At 40.6% G+C, this 19,778-nt stretch overlaps 2 protein-coding genes across 2 annotated transcripts in view; one reads left to right on the top strand and one right to left on the bottom strand.

Moving 5' to 3' along the window:
• Positions 1-5,991: 5,991 nt before the first annotated feature.
• LOC137277267 (hydroxylysine kinase-like) lies at positions 5,992-11,355 on the top strand. The gene is made up of 5 exons (XM_067808927.1): positions 5,992-6,307; positions 6,564-6,703; positions 8,875-8,967; positions 10,270-10,354; positions 10,853-11,355. Exons 1-5 carry the CDS (start codon positions 5,992-5,994, stop codon positions 11,353-11,355), a joined length of 1,137 nt encoding a protein of 378 aa, XP_067665028.1.
• A 6,675-nt stretch (positions 11,356-18,030) lies between these two features.
• LOC137277321 (myosin-9-like) overlaps positions 18,031-19,778 on the bottom strand; it is a 74,652-nt gene continuing 72,904 nt past the window's right edge. The window contains exon 32 of the mRNA XM_067809004.1: positions 18,031-18,156. Coding sequence (XP_067665105.1) covers positions 18,132-18,156 — 25 coding nt within the window. The 3' untranslated portion in view covers positions 18,031-18,131. The remainder of the gene's footprint in view (positions 18,157-19,778) is intronic.

The following is a 19,778-nucleotide window of genomic DNA, read 5'->3' as shown; positions in this document are numbered from 1 at the left end:
TAGTTCACTTGTCCCTATCAGTATCAAGCGTATTGCATTGTGTATTAGCTATCTTGTATTTTGCTCTATTATCTGCTGGAATACAAATGGAGGGGTTGGGACACCCTAAAGTGAATGACGAATGACGAATGACAAGATATTTCTTATATACAGTGAATGGTCCCTTGTCATTCAGTTTCTCATGGTATGGGAGAAACGGAATGACAATAATATCAGGCGGAATGACACCGATATCGGGTAGAGTGACATTATGTTTGACTGATTTTATGTCCAATATTACCGCAGAGAAATAAAATGACATATCAGGTACAGTGACATTATTTTGACTGAATGTATTTCCAGTATTACCGCAGAGAAGAAGAAAGGAAATAATATCAGGTGGAGGGACACTGATATCAGATGGAATGATACCATTTTGACCGATTTTATGTCCACAATTACCGTAGAAAAATGGAGTGACTCTCATATCAGGTGGAGTGACCCTCATACCAGTTGGAGTGACTCCGTTTGATTGAAAAAGAAACAGTGAAAACGTCATAAACATGCCACTTCTTTTGTAATATTCAGCCCATCTGACTGACGACGAGGCTACCTGTGATGATCTGATTAAATGTAATAGCCTCTCTAAAATCATTCAGCCACTGTTCCTACCGATGAGGACATCTGAATTAGTCCATAGGGTTCCAATCCGACCTCCAACATGTGGTCTTTGTTGTAGCTATATTGAAAATCTGAGATATGCTATAACAGTTAGTCAGCTATTTTTGCTCCTTTTGCGGTACCTGGTTCTTAGTGCATTATCTGTGTTCAGGTATTACACAGTCGTTGCTCAAATAACGTACCCCAGTCAGTGTTAACTTACTTACTATGTTTTGTCGCGGAGACATTACGGATGTACACACACAATTCTCTACTTGTACCGCTGAGTTTGTTTATACTTTCATTACTCTGGACAATTCACCATCTGATAGCTTTAGGATAGAAGCAGAATGTAGATTAATGATTGAATTTGACAAATACATATTGAGTGGATCTATCAAACGTGAGCTTATGAAATTATGAAAACAAGAGATCAAATCATGTAATTGAGTGCAAAAGATATGAGATACGGGAGTAATTTCAAGGACAAGTAACTCTAACACAAGCATGTCTTCTGAAACTTTATTAATTAAAACTCTTGTGAAGTAATATTCTTAATATTGAGCACAAAACTTGCAACTGTAATAAGAGGTGGTTGCCGTAATGTTCTCAAATAAGCACAGATACAACACATGAGGAGTACTCATGGTTCTGTACCCATCAACAAGAAGCACATACGTATTTGTTCAGCAGCTGATAAACAAGGGTGGGAAGTAGTTCTGCTAGAACTTAGTTGAAATGTTCACACGCCAAAGTCCTCAATGGATGAGACAAATGGCAAATCTCACCATAATGGAGATTCTACAGCAGCTATGCAAGTGGACTACCATGTAGTGCATTTACCTATAATTCGAAAATGAAACTGAATGTTACTTCCTAACAGCAAGTGGTGATTTTGATAACAAAAGCGATAAAATGGAATGGCAACACTAACTCCGCCGACCTCTAGCGATGTCGCTGATGTATGTTACTCTTCGAGGTATTTGTGGTGATACACCTGCCTGAGTGAGTGCAATAGCAATCATCCTAGGAGCTGTAGGTCTGCTGTGACTGGACTAGCGCACTGTTTGACACTGGGTTTGTGTCACCTGGTAGACCATCTTGCACCTGATTCAAGCTTGTAGCTTGGGGCACCAGAAATAAAGTCAAGAAAGAGAAAGAAGACATAAGATTTGCTAGTTCAGTTAAATATCTTAAATGTAGAAAATGTATATTTTCACTTTCTAAAAGATATGGTTGTGAAATAAGTTGTATTGTGATGAGTAATGTTTGAAGAAATGTTAATGGAACAAGAAATTAATCCTGAAAAATGTGCATAAATATGCATATGAACTTATGTGTCTAAATATAGAACACTCACTTCTACACATCTTGGAGAATGTTGAATTATGAAGAATAGTTATAAAAAAGAGGATAAAACAGTATTGACAATGATGAAAGGACATACCTTTTCCATAAACATTTAAAACCGTGAATGTGGACGTTTGGGAAGAAAATCCAGTGTGTACTTTCTGTTTGCATACTTTAGCCAGTGCTCGTTGGATCATTCTTGAAGATGCACCCTTTTCAACACCTGCACAAATGACACGCTCTTCTTTAATAGATGACACAATGTCTTTTAGAGCTCCGAACAGAGGCAAGTCTGTGCGCTGAACTAAGTTTGTCTTGTCCTTGTCCTTAAACATCTCCTTCAGTTTCAAAGGCCACTTCCTGCTCGTTTGAACACATAAATGTAATAAGTCTGGATGTAATTAAGTAACAATGTCATTGTGTCTACAGGCCACACATTCCAGCTTGACTCCTCCTTCAAGATTTTGTTGAAATATTCACTGATATTATTTGTGGATTTTAGCTCACCAGGAAATGCTGGAAAATCTGATGTTACAGGCATGGTGTATCATCACGGGTCAAGAAACCTGTCCAAGACTTGTGCAGCTTTTCATAGGTATCAAGGAAATCCTCTTTTATACTGTTATCCAAAAGTTGCTCAGTGTGGTCCTTAAGAACCTTAATGCCATCCTTTTCTCCTTCCTTTCCTTTTTGACCACATTTCAACATCTTTCAAGGGGTGATTTCTGCAAAGGGGATCGGTGAGACGTTTAAATTTTGAATTGAGAGGTCCCGTTATCCCATTTTCTCGGTATGTCACAATGGGAATATTTGAATCAGTTGACAAGCCTCTGTAAGAAAATCATCATGATCTTTCTCACATCTCATTTCATGCAAATGAAACATAACTTGAAAGATTAGGTCGCCCTTCATCGAAACATTCCTAATGACTAAAGGGGACACATAAAAATCTTCAAGATTAAATGTTGTGTCATACGAAAGGAGTTGAGGAAGAGATTTGTTCCTAATGTTCAGCTTGATTAGATGTCTGGCTAACTCAATTGAAGACCATTGTCCAACATACATAATCAGATTTGGCCATAAAGTTACTGTTATATGATGCTTGTATGTACAGCAAGTTCATATAAGCTGAAAATGTCATCATTGGATAATAGGTTTTCTTTTCTGTTTTGGAAATAATATTTGTTTTTTGTCTCTTGGACATCCAAATGGAGCCAAGTCAGGTGGACACCTCTCTGAACTTTCATGCAAATGTTTGTATAGTTGCTGTGGTGTTTTGCGAAACTCTGCCTTCTCTATCTAGTATATCTGTTTCAACACGTTTTTTTGTCGGAATGAAAATCTTTGTGTTTTTCTTGGAATTTCCGTGTGGGATGTTTTTGGCTAGTGACGAATCTTCTAAGCAATGTATGGCATACCTCGAGTGCTCTCACTTTCGTGCCCCATTAGACCAAAGACCAGACTTTTGAATCCGGTCAAGGAATCCTTTCCTTGGGGTCTTTGATCTAATAGTAACGTTTTCACTATGATTGATTTCTTTTTCCTGTTCGTATAGTGTTTGGAGCCGTCAGTCCATCCGACTGTTATCCCTCCAGTAAGGTTAGTCCATCCGACTGTTATCCCACATGTACCGTCAGGCAATCAGACTGTTATCCCTACTGTATGGACAGTCCATCCAATTGTTATCCCACATGTACCTTGAGGCCATCACACTGTTATCCCACATGTACCGTCAAAGTCAATCAAAAAGGTGTCACTCCACCTGATATCAGAGTTATTCAATTTTTACACAGCAATATTGGACATAACATCATGTTACGGATAATAATTTGGCGTGAGAAAGGTATTAGAAACCCCCTCAGAACCAGCAAAATTTTTCACACAATTCTAAAATTATTCACAATAGAACTAGATGTTTATAGTACACAACTGAGTACAACTGAGACAAGTCTAAAGTAATGGGTCACAAATATAATATCAACTCACCAAAGTCTTGGTTTTCACTGAGAAACAGTGCTAATAAATCTTGCACGGTCAGCGGTCAGTCTTGTATGTAGGTCGATTTTGAAAATGAGACGCAGAGGCAAACAGATGTAGGTAGGCCGAATGATGACACAACTCAAGTATTATTGTGTGTGTGCGTCCGTCCGTGCGTTCCGTCAACACAAAAACCAGCCTTCACTGATTCTTAAGCATTCCAGCGAACCATGGAAACTTCGCGACCCGCCAAATGGAGGCAACTCTAAGGCGCCACTTTAAAGGCTTTCTTTAAGGTAATATTGGACCTAAAATACGTCAAAATGGAGTCTTTCCATCTGATATCAATCATTATGTCATACTGCATGAGATTATTGTCATTCCATTTCTATAAGGTAATATTGGACATACGAGACATTCACTCATTCATTGATTGGACACTCACTCGTAACATCAGTGAATATGCAGCCATGTGTCCTTGTATCAGTATCATTGCACCACATGACAGTGGCATACATTTCACAAAGGAAATTTTGGGGAATTTATTCAATCAATATTTTCTCTCTTGTAAGGTATTATTGGCGGTAGCAAAAGTGAAAACGGTGTCATTCAACCTTGTATTAGTGTCACTTGTTGTCTGGTAGGTAATATCAATGATAACGTTAATACAAATGCTTCAACTTTGCCGTTATTTCACTCTTATTCCACGTTATATCAACTGAAATGGTACCATTCCATCTTTTAACAGGGTCATTCTCAATTGTATACGGAAATATATGGGAACATGATACAGTGATAAAAATAGGATAAATTGTGTCATTCTACCTTGTAGCTGTGCCATTCAATATGATTTTGGGTAAAATACAGGAATACCTGTCTAATATCTGTCATCCCATACCGTGAAAAATTGAATGACAAGGGACCATTCATTGTTTAATGAAATACTCTGCCATTCGTCATTCCATGTCATTTACGGATCGTCATTCTCTCTAGGGTGTCCCGAGGGTTTCCATATGTCCAGGTCCATATGCGTCCAGGTCTTACTGACAGCTTGAGGTGAAGTGCTAAACAAAAGGATGACGTCACCAGAGGTTTATAATGTGTGATTAGATAACGTCTATAATCATGAAATATCCCTGGGGTTATTCGTACAATGGAATATGTTCCACAATGATTAGCACTGGCACATTATCAGGACCTGTACGTCCCTGTGAGGAGTAAGGATACTTCAACCCTCTTCTCCAAGCTTTTCAAAAAGTTATTATCAATTCTGCATTTTCAGAAATACGCAAACATGTGCATTTACGTTCAATAAGCGTCCCTTAAATTTAAAATGCGATGTCTCTCCTATAAAAAGAAATTCCACAGCCACTAGGATCCACACCTTTCAATGAGCTGGCCCTTGGGACACCGTCCTGTCTCGACAGGCAACCCAGGGAGATCTAGCGTCATGAATGGGTCTTATCTTGAGACGTTTGTTCTCATACCCTACTAGGTGTTCAACTTTCTTTGGAAGTAATATCAAGGGGTGCCTCACCTGCGGCGTCAGTTATTGTTAAGAACACTACTCCATCACGGCTGAGTGGCCACGAAAACATGACATCATATCCCCAGTAGATACATATCTAGATAGTATACATGGAGGACTCTCAGGAGTTGAAGCATGAATGAGAATCCCCCAAATTTTCCATTTAGTTCTGTCGTACTATCTTTACCCCTGCACTAAAGATTGATCTAACCTCTGAAGTCTGAGTACGTTCAGGTTTTGGTCCAGCGACATTGTTCTGAATGAAATACACGCACGCACGCACGCACGCACGCACGCACGCACGCACGCACGCACGCACGCACGCACGCACGCACGCACGCACGCACGCACGCACGCACGCACGCACGCACGCACGCACGCACACTACTTAGCGCTATTGCCGCTTGTTACCCTTTGAGGATATTTCGCCACTGTTTTTTTTATTACAGGTTGTGTGAGGCTGAATCCTGATTGAGATTACCTGGATAAAGAAAACCATGTCAGACTCCCGACGTCCGTATGTGACCAGAGATCAGGTGGAGGACATCCTGGTGTCCTTGTATCACCACAAGCCCACAACTATCACAGAACTGCCTTCATTTATGGACAGAAACTTCCTGGTGGAAACAGCAACGTTTGACCGATGCGTGTTAAAAATAACAAACCCGGATGAATCCACCAACGACGCCAAGCTGAAAGCTCTGGTGGAGGTTACCCTGATACTGCATACCAAGGGATTCCTGTGCCCAGTTCACTTGCCTAATATACATGGCAACATGTTTATCAAGAGAGGATTCCCTGTGCCATTACAAGGTAACTATGGCAGATAGAATATCTTTGACTGAACTAATATATTTGAAGACCTACTCTTCACCATGTGCAGTCAAAGAAAGGTGTATGATTTGCATTGCTAATGTTACCGCATTTTCTGTAACAGATTATGTGATAAGTAGTCTTTGGTAGAGAAGACCAACAATATTTAATAGCTGAACAAGTATGTTTTTGATACTGTGAGACGGAGAAGTGGGCGGAGTATATGACATATATGTTTGGGATTTCTATTCCGTAGATAGTCCCCACGAAGACTGTTGTATTCGCCTCCTCACCTATCTGCCCGGACAGCCCCTAGACACTTGTTTTCCCCTGCATCACAAGCAGACCTACTTTATGCTGGGAGTGCTACTGGCCGAAATGCATGACGTACTGAAGGTAGTGTGTTAGACAATCCAGTACGTCGTGGGGTGTTGACGAGATGTGCATGACGTATTGAAGGTAGTGTGTTAGACAATCCCAGTACGTCATGGGGTGTTGACGGGATGTGCATGACGTACTGAAGGTAGTGTGCTAGACAATCCCAGTACGTCGTGGGGTGTTGACGAGATGTGCATGACGTATTGAAGGTAGTGTGTTAGACAATCCCAGTACGTCGTGGGGTGTTGACGGGATGTGCATGACGTACTGAAGGTAGTGTACTAGACAATCCCAGTACATCATGGGGTGTTGACGGGATGTGCATGACGTATTGAAGGTAGTGTGTTGGACAATCCCAGTACGTCATGGGGCGTTGACGGGATGTGCATGACGTATTGAAGGTAGTGTGTTAGATAATCCCAGTACGTCATGGGGTGTTGACGGGATGTGCATGACGTACTGAAGGTAGTGTGTTAGACAATCCCAGTACGTCGTGGGGTGTTGACGAGATGTGCATGACGTATTGAAGGTAGTGTGTTAGACAATCCCAGTACGTCATGGGGTGTTGACGAGATGTGCATGACGTACTGAAGGTAGTGTGCTAGATAATCCCAGTACGTCATGGGGTGTTGACGGGATGTGCATGACGTACTGAAGGTAGTGTTTTAGACAATTCCAGTACGTCGTTGGGTGTTGACGAGATGTGCATGACGTACTGAAGGTAGTGTGTTAGACAATCCCAGTACGTCGTGGGGTGTTGACGGGATGTGCATGACGTACTGAAGGTAGTGTGCTAGACATTCCCAGTACGTCATGGGGTGTTGACGGGATGTGCATGACGTACTGAAGGTAGCGTGTTAGACATTTCCAGTACGTCATGGGGTGTTGACGGGATGTGCATGACGTACTGAAGGTATGTACTAGACAATCCCAGTACGTCATGGGGTGTTGACGGGATGTGCATGACGTATTGAAGGTAGTGTGCTAGACAATCCCAGTACATCATGGGGTGTTGACGGGATGTGCATGACATATTGAAGGTAGTGTGCTAGACATTCCCAGTACGGCATGGGGTGTTGACGAGATGTGCATGGAATGACGCAGATGGCGCTTGTGTGGTAGTGGAGTTATATCACATGGTGTTGTATGTTCGTTACTTGGCATGGTAATGTACGCTTGGCACTTGGCATGGTGGTGTATGTTGTTGCTTGGCATGGTGTTTTATGGTGTTACTTGGCATTATTTTTAGGTTTGTTAATTGTCATGGTGTTTTATGTTGTTACTTGGCATGGTTTTGATGTCTGTTGCTTGGTATGGTGTTGTATGGTATGTTTGCTACTTGTCATGGTGTTGTATGCTGTTATTTGGCATGACTTTGGATGTTTGTTACTTGTCATGGTGTTGTATGTTGTTGCTTGGCATGGTGCTGTATGTTGTTGCTTGGCATGGTGTTGTATGTTATTACTTGATGTTGTTACTTGTCATGGTGTTAAATGCTATTATTTGGCATGACGTTGGGTGTGTGTTTCTTGGCACAGAGTTGTAAGTTGGCTGCTTGGCATAGGTTTGTTATTTGGAATGGTATTGTATGTTGTTACTTAGCATGGTGTTGTATGTTGTTACTTAGCATGGTGTTGTATGTCTGTTACTTGTCATGGTGTTGTATGTTGTTACTTGGCATGATGGTGTATGTTTGTTATTTGGCATGGTGTTTAATGCTACTCGGGATGGCGGTGTATGCTTGTTACTTGGCATGGTGGTGTTTGTTATTTGGCATGGTGTTGAATGCTACTCGGGATGGCGGTGTATGCTTGTTACTTGGCATGGTGGTGTTTGTTATTTGGTATGGTGTTGTATGCTACTTTGGATGATGTATATTGTTACTCCACATGGTGATTTATGTTTGCTACTTGACATAGTGGTATATATTTGTTTCTTGGCATTATCGATATTTCTCGGTTTTGTTATAATTGGGAAGACAGTATTGTGCCCAGAGGAGCTGAATTGTTGAGGCGCCGCAGTTTGATGAGCGAAGGATCGTACAGTATGCATGTATTTTCAAACAAATTTAGCTTAGACTTTGCCGACCGATGTCCATAAGTGGATAACAAATGTGTTTGGGTTTTTGTGTGTGTGTGAGTAGTTAATGAAATATGACATTGTGTTTGTTATTTTCTCCTTATATACAGGATTTCCCGACCTGTTGCCTGCAGGTAGAGAAGGATAACCGATGGATCGCAGAAAATGCCGGAATATTAGAGGACTACCTGCTTACAACTCAGGTAGGAACATTTCATTAACATTTTTCCCCCGAGGCTCACGTGGCACGAGCATGTATACCGGCAACATTCATGTCTTTGCTCACACTCAACACAGTTATGACATGCAAGTGCTACTAAAGTCGCCCTTTAGGTCTGGAAGGGATACTCGGATACTTGAATCCGGGCCAGGTGGAGTCCTATTTCAAGGAATTGAGTATCAGGGAAGGGAGGGACTCTGTAATGTCAAGGACGTGTAACTCTATCCTAGTGCGAAATTGACGACACGCGTGCTAAGTTGAGTGTTTAGGCTCCTTTAACCTTGACACAAATCGCAACATGCCACATTATATATTATGGATGCAGTACATGTTAAATGCACAAACATCTTGCTCTAAAACACAACGTAAAACATGCAGGTGTTCATTACATTGGGTAGCTCTAATTGCTTATTAAGTTAGTTCATTGAAACTGTCAAGACTACATTGAATTTTGTCTGTAGCTTATATTTCATTTCAATCTCTGACCACGCCACACTCTTCTACGTACGGTAGTGGCAGACAAATGATTCAACATTGTAAGCTATGCAGGTCAAATACCGACAAAGACAATTCGTGGGTTTGTCTCTGGACATGCTTCATAGGGTGTGTTCGAGAGACACTTACTACTAAGTGCACTTGCAATAATTTCCTAAATAAACATTGGTATCATAGGTATGATCATACACAAGCTGAACAGTAACATACTTGTCCTGGGGTGCTTAACTTTCTTCAAAATTATTTTCCAATGATTTCTATAGCTGTTGAAGTATTCTGTTGTGATATTCACCGACTCTGTATAACACGAGAGCCAGCACACCACCACCGAGCATGCGCTTTCCCCATACCTTACCACTAAACAGTCTACCGCTAAAGAACATGCGCATTACCCCGTACCTCACCACTAAACAGTCTACCGCTAAAGAACATGCTCACGCCCCAATACCTAACCACTAAACAGTCTACCGCTAAAGAACATGTTCACGCCCCAATACCTCACCTCGAAACAGTCTACCACTAAAGAACATGCTCACGCCCCAATACCTCACCTCTAAACAGTCTACCACTAAAGAACATGCTCACGCCCCAATACCTCACCTCTAAACAGTCTACCGCTAAAGAACATGCTCACGCCCCAATGCCTCACCACTAAACAGTCAATCGCTAAAGAACATGCTCACGCCCCAGTGCCTCACCACTAAACAGTCAATCGCTAAAGAACATGCGCATTCCCCCATACCTCACCTCTAAACAGTCTACCGCTGAAGACCTGTAATATTTCATGTAGGAAGACGATATAAGGGACATTGCGAGCATCGTTCTTGGGGATTTTCAGCGCAAACTGTCGGCAAAACAAGGTTTCTTGCAAAAAGGTAATACGTTTCATCGTCAAGTTTCGACATCGCACTACATTCATTGACAAAATGCTTATGTCAGTGACGCATGAAAAGGAGATGGGATGCACAAACTGCTGACAATAACGTATGATGTAATATAGTAAAGACGTCACGTCAAGTGTACTACAGGTTTCAATATGGCGTTTCTCGTTGTATGCAGTGACTTGTTAACTTGCAAACTGACTACTGAGATCATATGCATGTCACTTTGTATTACATCAGCTTTCAAAACGTTGACCGTGTCAAGGATTCGCCTGACAATCATCTGAGCACGTGAACCAAACAATTGTGAAACCTGCTAGTGTACCGTTTGTCCCACACTGGAAGGCAATATGATAGCCTATTTACCAAGACTTCTGAGTGTGTTGTAAACGGAAGGATGGTAGTATTGCGTCTTTAGTCTAGAAGTGTTCCTGTTTGGTCTAAAACTATCATAAACCCAGAAACATAACCACTGGCATGTCCACTTTTCAGGAGTAATTCATGGCGATCTCAACATGGCTAATATCATCGTCAAGACTCAGCTGCCTGGATTCCAACTGGTTGATTACAGGGAAGATGGAAAAAAGCTATTTGGAATAATAGACTTCAACGAAGTCTGCTACACATACCGAGTGGCAGATGTTGCACAGCTAATATTCGGCGCCATGCAGAAATCTAATGCTGGCCAACAGGAAGTACTCCGTATTGGTGGTCACGTTATTTCCGGTTATCTATCCATTCGGGCACTAAGTGCAAGTGACCTTGAGATGTTGTACGACTTTATGCTATTATACAGCTGCCAGATTGTTCTGTTTGGAGAACATTCCATTCGTAATCAGAAGAATGGGAACACGTACATCCAGGGTCTGGTGGATGGAAGTAAACGATGGCTGAGGATTCTCAAGTCTCTATCATGGAAGTCTCTGTGTGGAGTATGGCATGATATCCTGCGGGATTACGGAATACATGGATTTTTCACGCACAATGCCGAATGATGATTATTTGCCTTTCTCTTTTGTTGTGTGACACATCGCTAAAGACCTGAAGATGCGATTTAAAGCAGCTTACAGGTTGAATTTTGAAAACGGTTACAGAATGTTTGACTCAAAGCGGACCGATGAATTGAAATGTAACTCGAAAACTAATAATCATAAAATGCTCAATGAAACTCTGATCTTGATTAAAACATCAGACCAACTCTGTGTGGCATGTGCGTAATGATTTTATGGAGTTGCATGTACAATGTGTTTAGGACGACCCCCCAGCCATTAATTATCAACGGTCCGTAAGATTAGCGTCGCCCACTAACAGTGGTCCCATCCCAAATCATGACTGCCATGTTTGTCATGTTTGTCATGTTTGTTTGGGAGAGTTGGCCTATACAACTGATGTTTGCAAATGCAGTTCGAATATAATTCAGTTATACCAAACTAAACCACGTGCACGCCATTACCAGATATACTTATTAAGTGGTGCAATGGGCATCACGGAACTAATACTTGTCTTCGTTGTGTATGAATTATAACACACACCACCATCTTGTTCATACACAACAATCGATCGAGTTACAGACGATCATAAGCAATTTACGGATATGATTGTGACTTACAACTAACATGCTTTGAGGACCGAGAGAGTGATTGTAAGTTAAAGTAATAACAGGGGTACTCAGTTTAGCGAGGGGCTTTTGCCCGTTCTCCTGTGAGTAAATATTGATGGTTTAGAGCTGTGTCGTCCACAAACCTCACTCCTTGGCGCAAGGTCGCCCCCCAAGAGAAGAACCAGACAATGTCTTGACTTATCCCGGGGCAACAGAGGAGCTATTGTATTAAATAAAGTTGCAGAGTTTCAAAACATCCCAAGCCCCAGTTACTCCCTGAAGAATCTAGGACCCTAACCACACTTTCGACAGTATATAAAATTCGACTTCGCACCAGAATGAACACATAAGCTTCTTGATTTATTACTCCCTGGATTTCAATATCCACATTTCCTGAGTGAACTTGTGAGCGAGGTCAACAGTATTCGCTGCATCCCAGAGTATCCAACTGTTTGCGGGAGGTAAGTTCTGTAGGTCTTTGACATTATGCTCTATAGTGAGCCCCACGTACGAGGGGATGTCAATAAGTTTTGAGCCTTGAGCACTTTTCATACCCAGGTGTCACAGCCTATGGTACGACATTGAACCTTGGGGTGTAGCTGATGTGATATATAAGTTTTGGTATTTTACTCTCAGACGTTATTCAACAGCTCACATTGACAGAAAGAGACCCCCCTCACGGCTGTGAAAATGAATAAAATTGAGTATAGAGCAGTAATTAAGTTTTTAGTTCTTGAAGGAGACTCGGCGAAGAACATTGAAGAAAGGCTTTCAGCAGTTTATGGGAAGTCTTCCCCTTCATCTGCTACCATCAAATGATGAGTGAAAGAATTTAAGCATGGTAGAGAGAGTCTTGAAGATGACCCCCGTCCAGGTCACCCAACAACAAGCACTAGTCAGGAAAACATTGACAGAGTGCATAGACTTGTGCAGGAAAATCGTCGAATCACACCCCACGAGTTAGAGGAGACCACAGGCATTTCACACGGATCCATCGAGACAATTCTTCATGAACATCTCGTCGTGTCTAGGGTGTGCGCAAGATGGGTGATAAGAATGCTTACAGATGAAACAAGGGTCACCATAAGAAACTCCATGCTAACCAGATACAACAAGAATCCAGAAGATTTTCACTTTAGGCTAGTAACCTGTGATGAAACCTGGATCCACCACTATGATCCTGAGAGCAAACAAGAATCCATGGAATGGAAACATGTCACTTCTCCCAGGACCAAAAAGGTCAAAGCCTCCAGATCAGTGCAGAAGGTAATGACGACAGTCTTCTGGGATAGCAAAGGCGTCATCCACATAGATTACTTACCAAAAGGAAGAATGGGGAATATTACGCTAACTTGTTGAGGCAAGTGCAACAGTCAATCAAGGAGAAGCGCCGGGGCAAGATCAGACGTGGTATTCTTCTACATCAAGACAATGCTCCAGTACACACCTATCGCGTTGCAGCCGCTGCTGTCCAGGAATGCGGGTACGAAATCTTGCCGCATCCCCCCTACTCTCCAGACCTGGCACCAAGTGATTGCCATCTGTTCCCAAATCTCAAGAAACACTTGCGTGGTGAGCTTATTGCTGCTACTAAGGCTTGGTTTGAGGACCAAAATGGCTCTACAGAGATGGCATCAGCTCCTGGCAGAAAAGATGGAACAAGTGTCTTGACTCACAAGGGGACTGTGTTGAAAAATAAATGTGGTTAATACCAATATTTTGTGTTTTTCTATGCAAGGCTCAAAACTTATTGACATCCCCTCGTATCACCAAACGGTCTTTCCTTTGAAATATACTCTTCAAAGAATGTAGGGGAACTCTACTTTCAGTGTACGACTGTCGGAATTGGGAGATTTGTGGGACTGAATCAATGTTGATACAATAATAATGGATGTTTTGAGAATGCATCCCCACATGGATTTCATTCACAGCAGAGCTGTTCGTTCAGTTATCCCCCCTGTTAGGTAACTGGAGTATGACATGAAAATTTCAGGTTTACAATTTTCAGTCAGTAGTGTTTGATTTGACCCTGAAAACCTTGACCATGCACAGATGCAAGACAATTGTCGGAAAAAATGGTCTACAGTGACTTATCGACCTGACTGAAAAACGATAAGATTCATAATGACACCCCATGCACGTGTAGGAGGCTCCCACACCGTGCATGTGCTTCCAATGCATTGTGTTTGCGTGTGGTGATAACGTGAAATGATGCTGCATACACAAGATGAATGTCATTATAAGTTCCTCAGTGGGTTTTCTTTCTACCAGACTTCAAAGTTCAGGTTCTTCTACTTTTTTTAAGAGCATAAGAGAGGTCTTTACAGCTCAACATGTTTGTTGCCAAATTGCATGTTTTCGTTTCTTTCTTTCATCGTATAAAACTACGCATTGTTACATATACATAATGAAATATTGTTTCTAGTACCTTGCAATATTGGTGATTCAAGGAATTCGATTTTACGTAGCTACGTCAGAGATGTGGCACTTGGTGGACTTTCAAACTTGGCTGGTCATACCTAAACGATGGAGTGTTTGCACACTGGGGGAAAATGATCAACTAGCCGTGTGCCATGTTGTAAGGTATCTCATGTTTCCAAAAGTTGTGTCCATACTGGTGCTTTATACAGACTGCAGCATTTTAGCATTGTGAGAAATCTTTCAGCCGTGACTACTAATATACATGCACACCTTTGGTGGATCAAGCAATTTAACGGGAAACCTTCCAAGTTGCAAGTCAGGGACCGCCTAGAAGTTTATAGTTATTGGAATGCTGCTATTCCTGGACCCATTATATAGCTGCTACATCACTGATATGCTGTTTCTCAACGTGAAAGAGGGGCAGGTCATATGGAGGACACTGGGTCGGTGTTGTTTGACTACCACTTGAAACAAAACAGTTTGTATTGCAAACAACATCTACCCTATAGTGACAAATATATTGTTAGAAATGCAGCTGTGGGAAGTCTCCCAGTGCTGTCATAGTTTACAAGTACCATGAAAGAAAGAACAGAAACCTTGTTACATATGTATGAGTTTTATTTGGAAATAGAATTATCCAGATTATCTTAACAATAAGTATATGCCAGACACAACTCTCTATACATATCACATCATACTTCATTGGTACACATGTAATCAACTATTGACTGAGCCCATTATTTCATATAGGCACTTATTACCAAGATCACCAAGTATAATGGTACACATAAATGTCACATAGGAAGTTGTCACACCCTTGTCGACTTACTGATCACCATTTTTGTTGCTGCTGTCAGCAACATTTTACTACCAATTTCAAATTAAATATCTCTGAAATTTACTTCAGAAAGATATTGACTGGTTAAAAGGAGAACTTAGTTAAACAGTTCAGTCATTAAATGTCCATATTTGACTACAGGATTAAGGGTGCAAGATCAGATTCCAAGGTTTTCAGGGGCAAGCTTGTTTGGTATCACAATTAGTGTAGACAAAACACTGGTTGACATCTTAAGCCACATTGTCATGGTGAGTTGACCCAGTCAACAATGTCAGATCCTCTCACCACATGATCTGTGGAGCTGAAAAGCACTTGGTCACCGGGTCTTCATGAATGCTAAAAAGGGCCTCATTTCACACCTTTGAATAGCATTTGAGTCATCTCACCGAGCGGCAGCTTCATGTAGAACAGGCTGCAGGTGTCTCACAGATATTCAGTGAACCATTCATGTCTTCCTCACTGCTGTTTTTTTCCTTTACACAGAATCTGTTTGTGAGGATAATCAAGACTGGGTTTTCTTTTGTGCTGACAGTCCATCTATTGAAATGTGAGAACCCCACATCCACCAAACCATCATCCCTTTACCACAATTATCAGATGAATCAATAAAACTGGACGAGTATAATTAAGCATACTCTGCATAAAATTACTTTTGTCTGTTACATGTGAACATTCAGTCTTTCAAATATGTAAGTGAGCACAGGACACAAGAAACAATTGCAAATCTGACCCTGCACCATTGTATCTGAAGCTTAAGTAATACACAAGTATATATCATTTGACTACTATCTAATCATAAGACAACACCTGTCGACTTCATATATACAGTTGTATATAACGTTCGACAACTGGTCAGTGCTAGAAGATATGAGACTAACTTTTCACCATCATAACTAAAAGTTGTAGAAATGTATTCAAGAGAAATTGCATAAGTGCTATTCCTTATGTCAAGGAAGATATGAGAATATTTACCTTTTTGATTTAAAATGCCAATACCAGCAATTAAAATATCTAAAAACAAAATAAAATTCATTCACCTCTATATCAAACAAAAAATGTTATAAATAAATAATAAATAATCCTTGACAACAGAAGACAAATTCAAATTCAAGTTTAGCACTTTAAATATGTAGTTTATGCTGTCAGACACATTCCTGCTGCTCCTGCTGGCTACACATGGTAAACACACCTGATACATCAAACATAGATTTGACAGTTAAGGATACACTCTCCAAATCTGACTGGTGAACCACTCTACACAGCCCTCACAGTCACCAGTATAGACACAACATGTGGACCACATTGGTACATGTGTATGCTGTAAGGGGATCATATGGTGAAACATGTCAGTGATCATCAAACTTTCTTCATTCTCATAAAATGTTACAATACACAGTCTCTACTGTGAGCTGCCATTACCTATGTCAAGAATACTTGGCAAAAGTAACCTTTTTATTCTCTCTTGGTTTCTGACTAACCATCCAAAAAAAGTTTCTTAACTTGATGGAAACAAGAAAAAACAATGTTCATCACAATGGATGACAATGGGATGTGTATCATGATACACACAGTGACGATATGATATACATGCTACAATCTAAATGAAGTAGTGTGGTGTACACCAAGATTCTAGTGTGGAGGTATATCATGTCATAATATAGAGGGTCATGTTGAAACTTCAGTTCAATATTACATGCCTACACATTTAGGCCAGTGGAACATCAAACTCAAGAAGCAGCAGGATTGTGTGTAGACTAGTGATTCTAAAGGCAGGATCAGTTCTTGGTCTGGTTACAATATTACTTCATGCATTTCATCTTCAGAGAGTTATATAATGCTGGCTGGCGTGACAACAATGCTTGACAATGGTATGCAAGCAAGGGCTTGGGGGAATATCTCCCCAGTTCATCCCCTTGGTAAATGAGTTGGTAACTATGTCACAACCGTTTGTTTGCTGAATTGTAACTTCCTCTCCTCTTGCATGCAATGGAAAACAACAAATCTCTCCATTTCATATCTCATGACTAAAGTGAAACATGAGAAGCGACAATGTATGATGATACTCCCGTCATCATCGCTGCTGAAAAGATGGGTTTCCCTGCTCAATGACAATGCATGAAGAATTGCCCCAACACCACCCTGACTACTGTAGATGAGTACATGGAGGTATGAGTGGAAACTGCAATAAATATATACACATACACAGAAAATAAATATCCTCTAAAAGATCTATATGACTTGAGATATCACAGATACGCTGTAATCCTGATATATGAAGACAGAAATCTCCCTCTAAAACAAGACCAACCTGACTACTTCAAACACTATGCATAGTGAGATACTGTTGTGATTTGACATAGGCAGGAAGAATAAAATGCATCATTTTGCTGGCAGTTCTCAAGTTTGTTACAAGGCAAGAAAAGTCCTGCTGAATTTGCATCAGAACATTTTACACAAAAGTTCATTACAAATGATGTTGTTGTTGTTTAGAATTCAAAGGTGATAAAATGGAATGTATGCCCACAATAAAACAGATGTGTCTCCAACGCTGACATCAGATCTACTTATAAATATTCTCAGACACAGATTCGTGTCACCTTTCTCCACATGTTGTGTGAGGTTACTGTCAGTATAACAACAGTCACTTCCTTCAGTGCATGATACCACAGCATGCCGAAACTCAAGTTCAGCATGATTATTCAATTTGTGTTGAATACGACTACCATGGACATCTCTTTATCTGGCATGGTACTGATGGAAACTTTATTCACAACACGCCTTACACTACTTCCTGTTGCAAGAGTAGTGCTGACATGTGACTGTCTTTGTTCCGCTTGTGTTGTGAGGCATCTCATTGGCTTGTTGCTGCACTTCTCCTGTGTTTGACTGGTTGATCATCTCACTTGCTACGTTTACATTTCAAGTACTTTGAGGTACCTGCACAAAAAAGAAGACAATAGTAAGAAAACTAAAGGAGACCACTGCAGTATGAAGAAACTGCCAAGGCTGTTACAAGTGACATGGAGCTTAACACCTAGGTCCACAGTTATCACCAATCAAACACAGAGTCACACAATGCAGCAAGTGTCTCCAGTCCTACTGTATGACCTCTATTCTTTAAAATTGTCATTGTAAGCCAATACCATAAAAAATCACCACTAATTCCACGTAAATATTATCCCAAAATCCAATGTAGTGATTATTAAGATTCTCATATGAAGGAACATCAATTAATTGATGCTTGATCAAATATGTGGAACAGCTTCACTGAGTTAAATCAAACATCTACTTTGCTATAGCATATTGCCAACATTAAGAGGAGAGATTAGCAATATTTAGGAAGGTGAAATACCTTACTTGAGAAAGGCTCAATACCAACATTGAGAGAAGAGAAAGCCAACATTTAGAAAGGTAAAACATATCTAACATGAGAAAGGCATCAAGCCAACATTCAGAAGATAAAAGGAACATTGAAACAGACATGATGCTGGTTTTAGGGGAAAACATATTTTGAGAAAGTAAAATACCTATAGTGAGCAAAGAATGCCTACATCAAATAATATCTATTTGCAAAAAGTTTGAATGCACATTTTCAGAGGCAAAATAGCAGCACTGAGAAAAGCTTGCCTATTTTGAAAGTGCAAAATACCTTCAGTAAGAAAGGGACTTCTACTGTGAGATAGTACAAAGCAGTATATTGAGAAATGGAACATGGCTACACTGACATTTCTCTCAAGCCTGTACAATAAGGCAAACAAACAATTTCAATGAAATGCCAAACCATCCCAGAAACAAACCAAGCACATTCATGTTAAAATGTCATAAATCATGTCCAAATTCACAACAAAAAGTATGCAAAACCATGAAAACTGAAACTATACTCTGTATAAAGTTTAAAACAGTGAAAGCAGTAGTCATGTCAAACTATTCTTTGTCTCAGATCTTGAAGTGACAGCATCAGCCAACACATATTCCTGGTGTACCTGGTCCCAAGCTTTTTCACCTTGAGTATCAGGCTCTATGTATTCTGGGTTCACAAATATGAACGTGAAAACTGCACATTGTGAAGGGTTGTACAGCTTTTGGAACAAGTCCAGTGCAGTTAAGATACGAGGGGATGTCAATAAGTTTTTAGCCTTGAGCATTTTTCATACCAAGGTGTCACAGCCTATGGTACGACATTGAACTTTTGGGTGTAGTTGATGTGATATATAAGTTTTGGTATCCTACTCTCAGAAGTTATTGAACAGCTCACATTGACAGAAAGAGACCCCCCTCACGGCTGTGAAAATGAATAAAATTGAGTATAGAGCAGTAATTAAGTTTTTAGTTCTTGAAGGAAACTCTGCGAAGAACATTGAAGAAAGGCTTTCAGCAGTTTATGGGAAGTCTTCCCCTTCATCTGCTACCATCAAATGCTGAGTGAAAGAACTTAAGCATAGTAGAGAGAGTCTTGAAGATGACCCCCGTCCAGGTCACCCAACAACAAGCACTAGTCAGGAAAACATTGACAGAGTGCATAGACTTGTGCAGGAAAATCGTCGAATCACACTCCATGA

Source organism: Haliotis asinina, chromosome 3 (assembly GCF_037392515.1).
Source record: "Haliotis asinina isolate JCU_RB_2024 chromosome 3, JCU_Hal_asi_v2, whole genome shotgun sequence".
Taxonomy (NCBI): Eukaryota; Metazoa; Mollusca; class Gastropoda; order Lepetellida; family Haliotidae; genus Haliotis; species Haliotis asinina.
Note: the sequence above shows the minus strand (reverse complement) of the source record. Positions and strands in the feature narration are given on the sequence as shown.

Coding starts and splice junctions, on each gene's coding strand:
- LOC137277267 (XM_067808927.1), top strand. CDS start 5,992: ATGTCAGACTCCCGACGTCCGTATGTGACCAGAGATCAGGTGGAGGAC. Junction 6,308..6,563: donor ATTCCCTGTGCCATTACAAG/GTAACTATGGCA, acceptor TCTATTCCGTAG/ATAGTCCCCACGAAGACTGT. Junction 6,704..8,874: donor AAATGCATGACGTACTGAAG/GTAGTGTGTTAG, acceptor CCTTATATACAG/GATTTCCCGACCTGTTGCCT.